Source organism: Oreochromis niloticus, linkage group LG20 (assembly GCF_001858045.2).
Source record: "Oreochromis niloticus isolate F11D_XX linkage group LG20, O_niloticus_UMD_NMBU, whole genome shotgun sequence".
NCBI classification, from domain to species: Eukaryota; Metazoa; Chordata; class Actinopteri; order Cichliformes; family Cichlidae; genus Oreochromis; species Oreochromis niloticus.
The window spans coordinates 1105015-1115968 of NC_031984.2; the positions used below are offsets into that span (position 1 = coordinate 1105015).

At 47.2% G+C, this 10954-nt stretch overlaps 1 protein-coding gene across 1 annotated transcript in view; it reads right to left on the minus strand.

Annotated features, from left to right (window-relative positions):
* Positions 1-8635, minus strand: part of LOC112843234 (uncharacterized) — a 41061-nt gene extending 32426 nt beyond the window's left edge. The window contains exons 1-2 of the mRNA XM_025901420.1: positions 8441-8635; positions 3508-4152 (exon numbers count right to left, since the gene is read on the minus strand). Of these exons, the coding sequence (XP_025757205.1) occupies positions 3508-4152; positions 8441-8635 (840 nt within the window). The remainder of the gene's footprint in view (positions 1-3507; positions 4153-8440) is intronic.
* Positions 8636-10954: the final 2319 nt, after the last annotated feature.

Sequence of the window (10954 nt, forward strand, 5' to 3'; positions counted from 1 at the left end):
TATCGGCTGCTTTGTGGCAGGAGGACGAGGATGAGCTCTGGAAAAGCTGGACCTCCACAGCTGGACCTCCACAGGAAACTGGTGTGAATGTTTCTGAGCAAACAGACAGAGGCTTCATCAGGGGGGCCTGAGGGCCCAACGTGGGCTCATGGCCCAGCACTGGGGTTTGCCATAGAATACCAGGACTGTGCTTTTTACAGATGACAGCAGGTTAACCTGAGCACATGTGACACACGTGACGCTCTGGGGAAGCATACCCATGGAGGGACACAGACCTGTACAGGCTAGGCACCAGCACCCTGACCGGCCTCAGGCATCAGGATGAAATGCTTGGAGGTTGTCACACTGTGACGGGTTCCTCCTGCTGCACGACGATGCACACGAACACAGCTGAGACTGTGCAGTACCAACAATGATGTTTAGATGCCACAGAGTCACAAAGTGTGAAAAAAAATCTAAATTAAGTATGGAATGAAAACTTTACTATGACCCAGTCGTTAAAGTGTTTCTACTGAATATCAATAAATTATTATTATTATATAAATTATGCTTTTACTCCTGGATGATCCCAAAAAATACATCTGATATCAGCCCAGAGTCACTGACACATCAGAAGATCCACGGCGACGTTGTAACATCGGGACAAAGAGCGGGAACAATGAGGGCGGAGCGTCAGGATGGAGAGCCTTCCACAGTGTGTGGATAGTCGTTATATCAGGGTCGTCCCTGCTTTCAGTGAGAATAAGCAGGATTGATCTGTGTATCACTGTAGGGTCTACCTTACAATATAAGGCGACGGCTGCTGTGATTGAATTGAAGTGCTTACTGTTGCTCCATGTGACAAACAAAGATCTATTCAGGCTCGAGTGCATTAAACCCACTTTTTTAAAAAAAGTACCGGTTACATATTTTCAATCACGTTCCCGGTGAAAGCCCAAACCTCGCTGGTGGGCACCAGGATGTTTGATATCCAGCGTGTTTTTTTAAAAACCACAAAACGTCATAAGCGTGCATATTATACTGTGCTTTACTACTGCCATATATGAGCTACTGTGTAGAGGTCTGGGGAAACACATACAAAAGTAACACACAAACAATAACTATAATACAGAAAAGGGCCATTGGATTAATAAATGATGTGGGGTACTGCAACCATACAAATGCACTCTTTGTCAAAATGAAAGCTATTAAATTCCAAGACTTGGTGAAGCTTAAAACAGCGCAAATAATGTATAAAGTAAGAAATAAAATGCTTCCAAAAGAAATCTGTAAATTGTTCATAGAAAGAGAAGGTGGGTATAACTTAAGAGGGAAATGGAATTTAAAAATACAAAGTGCTAGAACAACTTTAAGAACTATGTCTGTCTCAATTGCAGGAGTTAAATTATGGAAAAGTCTAACAGAAGAAATAAAAGAAAGTAAAAACATAAACCAGTTTAAAATAAAATATAAAAACCTAATTTTAAATAAGTATACGAATGAAGAAAACAGGGTTAACCCAGGACGGTGATGTTGCTGGTAACGGTGTTGAGATTCTTTTTTGGGTTTTTTGGTTTGGTTTTCCATAACTTGTGAATCTGCAAATTTACACATTCTGTATTTTTCATATGAAAGAAACTATACTGTGGTGGGGCTTGCTTATTTCTTGCTTTTGATTTATGTACATTTTGTTTTGTTTTGCTTTACTTTTGTTTCATATGTTGTTTGTTTAATTTAAGACTAAAAGAAAATTAAATGAATGAGAGGTAAAACTTGAGGGGGTAGGGACAAATAAGTAAATACTTCTGCCTACTCCTTTTCAAACAAATAATGAAATGATATTTTGTAATGATTGTGAAGGCACATGTTTGAAATGTTTGAAATAAAAATGAACTGAACTGAACTGAATATGAGCTCATTAATCTTCCCGCAGGACGTCCACGCGGGTGTAACGCTTGACTTCAGCGTCAGTGACTGAGAGAGCTGCAGCTGGGCGGACGTGCCCGTTGTCCACCGATCCACCTCACCTGAGCTTAGACCGAGCCGCTGCTCAGAAAAATATGGACTGTGTTAAATAAGCAGGCGGAGGGTTCGGGGCTTTAAATGAACCCTCCTCTCCTGCAGTGTTTTCTGGATTATTGTGGAAATTAGCTCAACTAAAAGAAAAACTTGAGAAGACATCCATAGATTTGAAATCGTAAGGACCCGTCCTCAATTATACTTTAACTGTTTTAAACAGTCTAAATTTCATAAATTGACTTCGTCAGTCCGTTATGATGTTTGTTACAGTCGCTGCAGCAGCTGTTTGTAGCTTTGTTAAAGTGTCAGAATCATTTTAACCTGTTAGTGAAATATATAAAAGCATCCACATGTTCAGAGTTCAGGTGTGGAATCATTATGTAAACACTTTAACATTCAAACAGGTTTATAAAATGATCCAGTTCAAAGGTAGCAGACGTCTCCACTCCACGGTCTGGATAAGCAGAGTTCCTCAGGAAGAGCACGGCTCTGTGCACCTGCTCAGGTGTTTGTTGTGAAGAGAAGTGATTATATTATATTACAGCGTTTTAGCCTATTTCAGCTTCATTAGGCATCCACACACACACACACACACGCGCACACACACACAAACACACACACGCGCGCACACACAGAAAAGGCCTCAGTCATCTGAACATCCAATCAGGAGACTAATGAGATTAATCCGACTAATGAACGCCTCGCGGGCACGTTCACCAGCATCAGCCAATACTCATCAGTGTGACGTCCAGATAAATGCAAACTTTTCACATTCAGAGAATAAATCAGGTTTCAAGCCAAACATTTACACTTTGAACAGGAAACGTGAGGTTTGTATGTGGACATAAAAAAGACGCATATATTCATTATAACGAGAAATCACAAACAGTATCGTGTGCTGGGGTGACTGCTGTGTGCAGGGACGCAGACCGGAATAAATATTCCAGCCTCTGTATCCTCAAACATCATCATCATCATCACCGCTCACTTTTACTGTTTGTTTTTTAGTAAAAACACATCTACCCCCTGAATATGTCCTGTGTAAATAAAGTTTCAGTAGTTTGAATAGTTCTGCTGGTTTTACTCTGTAACTGAGCTCAGGTGGAACAGGTGGCAGTGAGCCAGGTGAAGTGCGGCTTCACTCTCACTTCCTGATTCACACACACACACTCTGACACACACTCACACTGACACACACACACACACACTCTGACACACACACACACACTCACACTGACACACACACACACACACACACACACACACTCTGACACACACTCTGACACACACACTCACACACACACACACTGACACACACACACACACACACACACACTGACACACACACACACACACACACACACACACTCTGACGCACACACACACACACACTGACACACACACACACTCACACACACACACACACACTCTGACACACACACACACACACACACACACACACACACTGACACACACACAGCTGTGGGAGAAAGAGGAACCGTCACTAACCGTCGCCGCCTTGATGGGCACGTAGAGCACCGGGCCGCCCGCGGAGCCGCCCTTGGCGTCGGGCAGCGTCCCGACCTGGAAGCCTTTGGATTTGACCCAGAACTTGAACTTGGCGTTGATGTGGTTTCCGCTCTTCTCGTGCAGGAACAGCGCGTGGCTGTTCTCCTCGTCCCCCTGCAGCAGCGTCTGCAGGATCTTGTTGTACTTGCGGCGGGTCACGGTCTTCGTCTTACCGGAGTCTCCGTACGTGCGCAGGCACCAGTCCTGGAACTCCTCCGCGGGAGCCCCGGGGCCCGGGCCCGCTGCAGGGCGGGGGCCGTCACCGTGTCCCCTGCGCTCCCGGCTGTCCTGGTTGCCATGATAACCGGTTGGGACGGGAGGTAGAGCCGCTCCGCTCTGCCGTGCGCGAATCCGCTCACAGTCCGGTTCTGACGGATCCACCGGACACGCGGCGGCTCCCTGCCTCCGCGCCGGGGGAGAAACGAGTCTGGACCCGGTGAGATCAAACACGGCCGACACCGGGCAGCTGACAACGGGCAGAGCCGCTAACCGTGTCCGACAGGAGAGCACGCTTCCTCCGTTTTTAAATTGCTGTCTGAAAAAAAAGCCTCCCCTCTCCCTCTCCCTCTCCTGCTCCTCCTCCTCCTATGTTGCTGCAGAAACACGAGTGAGCGCCTCCGGGATGTCCAGGAGAGGAGACGGAGCTCCTGCTCCGGTGTTGGGGGGGGGTTACCCGCGCGCTCCTCAGACACACCTGTTACAGCGCGGAGCTGTCGGTCACCTCCTCCTGCTGTGAGCTCCGCTGTCGGTCAGGAGGCTGCGGGCTCTCGGCTCTCCATCACCGTCGATGTGGACACGAAGCCCCGCGTGCACAGAGCAGCGTCTCGGTGTTCACGTGCCCTCCTCCTCCTCCTGCGGGCTGATGGAGCTGACCGGACACCTGTTTGATTCCTGCTCCTCCAACACAGCCAGCCCTCAACCCAGCGGCTGCAGCTCCCTACAGACACGCGGAGCGGAGGTGCGCGTGGGGCCGTCCTGAGTGCGCGGAAAGCAGGAAGCGTCAAATATGAGCAAACCAGCACTTCCTGCCCGCCACAGCAGCGGCAGACAGGTGAAGGCGACGTGACGTCATTAAAAGCTTTACCAGTTCACGTCTCTTAAAAAAAATCCGCCATGAGTTTCACGGCGTGCACGAGTCACGTGACCCAAAGAAAACAAACTGCACTTTAGGTGAAGACTAAAACCTTTATTCACAGTTAGTGTGTGAGTGTGAGTGTGTGTGTGTGTGAGCTCCTCTATGAGACACACGCACAGCAGTAACCTGCAGACCCGTCAGGCTAATCTGAACGCTGCTGTATGAAACACTATAGTAGATCAGACAGACTGTAAATAAAAGATGGAAACCACCACTATGACGTCGCCCGTCACTCTGTCATGATCCTGAGTCTGCTGTTTTCAGGGTTTTATGTTTTAGACTTTGAGCCTTTTATATTTACTTTTCTCACCTTCGTGTATTTCCTGTGTTTTTATCCTCACTTCCAGGTTTTTGTACTCTTAGTGATGTCATCGGGTATCTGTCATTATAGAGCTCCACCTTCCTTATCTTCCAGGTCTCAGTCTGTGACGTTCCCCTGTTTAGTTATTTCCTGTTTTATTGTGGTAACCTGTGTTTACTTCCCCTCACCTGGCTGTGTCTTTAGCCTTACCCGTGCCCCGTGCGTCTCACCTGTGTCCTCTGTAGGGATGGGTATCGTTTAGGTTTTATCCGATACTGGTGCCAAACCGGTACTTTTGAAACGGTGCCGGTGCTTAAACGGTGCTCAAACCGGTGCTTAAAGAATGGAGAACACAAAATTGGTCCAAAAACCTCTCATGTTCAGGTGTTTTTTTGTAAAAAGATAACAATGTTAGCCTTTTCTGCAGCTATAGGGCATATATGGTCTCACTCTTGGCTGGAAGCAGTGCTTAAACAATGGAAAAAACACAAACTTTGTCCAAAAACCTCTCATGTTTAACTGTTTTCCACTTTTTCTTTGGTCATTTTAGCCTTTTTGGCCAGGGTGAAGGGAGCATCTGCCATCAAACAAGAAGACAGCCGCATGTAACTACGACGGTGTTTGCTAGTTCACCTTACATGCATTAATGTAATAATGTGGTTAGCCTACTCAACGTTAATTACACACGAACAACATGAAGCTACTCACGCAGAGAAGAACGGCTGCTGCTGCCATCATCATCCTCATCATTTCTGCTACGCTGGCAGGGCTAGGGGCCAGGACTCTACTCTTCGGGTTTTTGGGGGATGTTGCTAACTCCGGGTCCGATAACAGGCACCACACCCGCAGTAGATGTACTCGGTGTGAGGTCTCGCAGCAAGCTATCAAACACGGCGCATTTCTCGGCTTTTAAAAAAACGCTATGCGTCGCCAGGTGTTTCATCAGATTTGAGGTGTTACCTCCTTTGACAGTATCACAGTATCAGCTTAAAGCACTTGTTGCAGGCTGCTGAGTTTGCATCTTTTGCTGTGAAGTACAGCCAGACTTTTGACCGCTTTGCCTTGGGCATTTTTAATCTGTAGCTCTGCTCTAAAAGAACGTACGTACCTGGCCCCGCCTACTATCCTCGGAAACGTAAAATGATTGGCTAGAATTGGCTCAGGAAAAAAAAAGCACCGAAATAAAGCACCGAAATGTGCGCTGCTTTTCGGTCTGGTTACTACCGTTTATGTCAGAACCGGTGCCATCAGGGCGATCGTGGCTCAAGAGTTGGGAGTTCGTCTTGTAATCGGAAGGTTGCCGGTTTCGAGTCCCGGCTCGGACAGTCTCGGTCGTTGTGTCCTTGGGCAAGACACTTCACCCGTTGCCTACTGGTGGTGGTCAGAGGGCCCGGTGGCGCCAGTGTCCGGCAGCCTCGCCTCTGTCAGTGCGCCCCAGGGTGGCTGTGGCTACAATGTAGCTTGCCATCACCAGTGTGTGAATGTGTGTGTGAATGGGTGGATGACTGGATGTGTAAAGCGCTTTGGGGTCCTTAGGGACTATTAAAAGCGCTATATAAATACAGGCCATTTACCATTTACCATCATGGCACCGGACACCGGTACCCATCCCTAGTCCTCTGCCCTCATTATCTGCTGTGTCGGTGTGTTCAGGGTGCTGTGGTTTGTGCTCGTGTTTTCAGTGTTCAGTAACTCCGAGTCTAAAGCTCAGGCTGCTCTGAACACTCACTTTATCACAGTTTTTGATGATGATGATGTCACAGAGAGGAGGCATGTACTCACTGCTGTTCAAACCTTCTGTTTGTGGGGGGTAGCCAATCAAAACAGAGAACAGCAAGTTTCAGACAGAGGAAGAACTGAGGGGCGGCGTGAGATGGAGAAGGTTTACGTTGTAATAGTGTCAGTTCACTCGCGTCTAAGCATGAAGACTCGGAGATGGTAAAACCTCAATGGGACCTCTCTTCATTTAAGCCTTGTTACCACAGAAGAAGACATTGCAGCACCACGAAACGCCTCCGCCGCTGTTTGTCTTCACTTCTTCAGGCCAAACTGCCGGTTTCCCCTGGAGACCTCTCAGGTGGTCTGAGGCCGGTGTTGTTTCCTCCTCAGGAACGCCGCCGAGCACATCTGACAGTTAAACCAGCAACACAAACAGCGTGCTGCTGCTTTCAGAGGAAAGTGTGACGTGTTCGTTTTCCTCACATTCACAAAGAAATCTTCCTGCAAACGCACCAAAACATCAGCTCAAAGCAACGCCGCTGCTCACTTCTGCATTAAATCCTACATTTATCCCTCTTACAGGCCTTACTCCCTTTAACCTCTAACGTTGAGCTGCACACGTTAGCACGAGGCACCTCGCTCCCTTCCTACAGACTGCGTGCCCTCGTGACCCATGGCACGTGACGAGAGTGACGCCCCCCCCCCACTATCGGGCCGGGCTGAAGACGCGAGCACACCAGCATGTTGGTCTTCAGCACCATTTCAGTGATAGAGCAGGAGCTGAGAGATTCTCAGATACACAGAGACGGAGACGCAGCAGCTCTCCCTGAAAAAACATCACCACGGCCTCCACCTCCTGCTGCTCAGGGTTTTCAGGAGGAGGCAAGTGGAGGCGAGCGGCGGCGTACACGGCGACATCACAGTCAGTGTGTAGCACTTTAGTAGTGCCGGTATAACTGACGCGGCTGATCTCAACCCCAGATTTTATTCTTTTTATTGTAAACTCGGCCGCAGTTTGAGATATACCAACAAAAATAAGTTTTTACAAAATAAAAGCTTTTAAGATAAAATGTAATTTTACAAAAGGTTGTGATGTTTCTGTGTTGCGATAGTAAACTCAACCAGTGATGAAATAAAAATAGAACAAGATAAAATTGTAAGAATTAGAGCAATAATATAGAGTAGTGAGTTTTTAAAAATACAAACACAAGAATGAATCTGTTTACTAAAGTAAAAGTCTGGAAAAATAAAGTGTCAGAGCAGAAACAAGGATTTTATTTTGAAAGGTGTCTGTATAAAAGCCTGTTTTTGTACAAACAGCTGGCGTTCAGTCCAAACTCGGCCGTTATCTTTGCGTCTCTGTGTTTTGCGGAGGCCCCCGAGTTTCCCCGTAGGAATCAGAGAGAAAAGGAGGAACTCGAGCGGAGGATGAAAATAGCCTTCCACCACGGGAAGTGAAAGTGTGTTTCAAAACACGCCAGTTTCTCCTCCTCCTGTCCGGGAGGCCAAGGCAGGCGGTGGAAGCCAACCGCTGTCTGAGGGATTGTCAGTGAAATGCGTGAGGAGCTGATCATATGACAAGTCAAAGGTCACAGATGTGACCCTGCAGCATCCGTCAGCAGCAGAGAGCTTCTCGAGTCATCGCAGCTGAAACAGACGGAACGTTAACGGAGCTAAATCTGTGGAAACCATCACAAATACGAGGCGTACACACTTACGTGTGATTTATGCATCTGCGTTTGAGCGATGCGGATCCCAGCATGCACGGTGCGCCTGCAGTACTCTAGCTGGCGGTGGACTTTCATGCTGGGATCTTTCTCTCTGCCTGTCAAGTCTAAAAATGTGGCGGCAGAAGAAGTCTCGCCACCGTCCACAGTGTGATCTGGTGATTTGGTAACAGATACCGCGCTCATCTCACGGCGTGACGCATGTATACATTCTCCATGCCGTGCACGGCCTGTCGCTTGCTGTCACTGCAGGATAACGGTCCCGCTATCCACGCCTGTGAAGTTAGCATGAGCAGGCTGGGGGGAAGTCACCTGGGTGACACCGAGCGAGGCGTGGATCTGACCGTGAAGCTGTACGCTAACGACTCACCAATCACAGCCCAGCAGCCAGTGAGCATGTGCAGGAAAGTCCTTCTGACCAAAGCTTTCAAAACTGACTTCAAGTTTTATTCAGTATGAATAAACTCGGCGGTGATGTCACCGAGGGCCGGTTTCTTCTACGGGACCAGAAGAAATGTTGTAACCATGGATACCGCCCCCTGGTGGCCACTCAGACCTACGTTCATCTTTCATACAGTCTGTGGTGAAAACCGCATCTGTAACACTTCAGTGACTCGCTGACCCTTCATACTTTACCTGTGCACATGTCACAGAGGTCACGGGGGGAGTCATTCATAAGGTCAGCTGGTATTTAAGCTCTGCTAAAAACTGCAAGCAGATCAGTTTTAGATCCACTCCCAGAGTCATGATCTGAAGACAAACATGTGTTTTATAATAAGCAGATCTAAATTCAATTCAATTTTATTTACACAGCACCAAATCACAACAACAGTCGCCTCAAGGAGCTTTATATTGTAAGGTCGACCCTACAATAATCTATACAGAGAAAACCCAACAATCATATGACCCCCTATGAGCAAGCACTTTGGCGACAGTGGGAAGGAAAAACTCCCTTTTAACAGGAAGGAACCTCCGGCAGAACCAGGCTCAGGGAGGGGCGGGGCCATCTGCTGCGACCTGAGCTCAGTGTGATAGGAGATGTCATAGATGCAGTAGACTGAACTGATTTAATGTCTGAACAGAAACAGGAAGTGAACTTTACTCAGGTTTGTCTGACTTTATATAAACCGGCTTCAATCCTTCAGTGTTTTCTGACGTAGTCGTCCTCGTACTGACACGATGTTTGGCTTTAAACCTGATTTGTGCTCTGAATGTGAAAAGTTTGAATTTATCTGAAGCTCACACTGATGATTATTGGCTGATGCTGGTAAAAATGATGTGCCGTGAGTTCACTGTTCTCGCCGGCTCGAGTGACCATTGAACCCCCTGGTCAGCTATCGAGCTGGTGGGTAACAGACGTCTCCGAAAACGTCGGAGCACTTTTGCAAATATGCGATGTCTTGATAAACGCAGCAGATATTTGAAGTTTACACAGCTACATTCTCGCCTGAAAATATCTTAAAAGTTTATTTTGTGACCCAGAAAGATTAATAAGAGTAATGTTAAAACTTAGTAGCGGCCGCCATTGTTGGAAACTGGAATTGGCTGAATTCTGGGATATGGTGGGCCACAAAGGACACACCCAACCCATCCTTCAAATCTGGGGAAAAGGAGGACGCATTTGTCGGCCGGATTTGGAGGAGTCTACGAATTTGGACAGCCTTCGTCGCGTCGCTGTGATGTCGCGTCGGCATTCAAATGCGGGCTCAGGAGGATGCAGCTTCTGAATTTGGACACCCCCAGTGTCTCGGTCATGTCTGAGGCCTCCTCGGTTTCCTTCTCTGTGAAACTGTCCTTCTTCCTTTTTCCTCCTCCTCCTCTTCCTGTTTGACTCTGTCATGAAATCTCCTGACAGTTACGGGGCGGGGGCATCCCAAACCAGGACGAAGCTGAGAGGGAGAGAGCCGCCTCACCTGTTCAGTTTTTAGACACCATCAAGGATTAAAAAATACAAAACTGAACACAAATCAAAGCAAGCATCAGTGTACATCATTTTTCTCATACATTCATGTATTTTTAACACTTTATTTTGATTGATTTTCAGTAAAAACAAAGGACGGAGAGAAAAACGAGTCGTTGACACATGAATTTGGTCCTTTTCTTCCACGTCTCTCGACGTCGTTCCTCCTGAGGTCTTGTCTTGTGTGTCTTTGCTCCATAAGATGAATTCCCCTTCCAGCCTCCTGCTTTGCAGCGTCGGATTCGTACCATCTCCTCATGGCTTTTACACAGATATGTGTCTTCTCTTGGCACGATGTTTCCATCCCTTCGACCTACACCAGGTCAGACACACTTTATCAATCCCAGAGGGGAGTTGTTGTCATAGCAGCAAACACATAAAATGAAGTGTAGAAAGAGAATAGATAAGAGATACAGGTATAAATTTAAACATAAATATACATATAAGGACACAAATGTGTGCAAATGTACGTCATGGTGTAAATACAACACCATACATGACCTCAGCAGGGCGGAGCCAGAAGGCGTGACAGTGGTTTCCTGCTC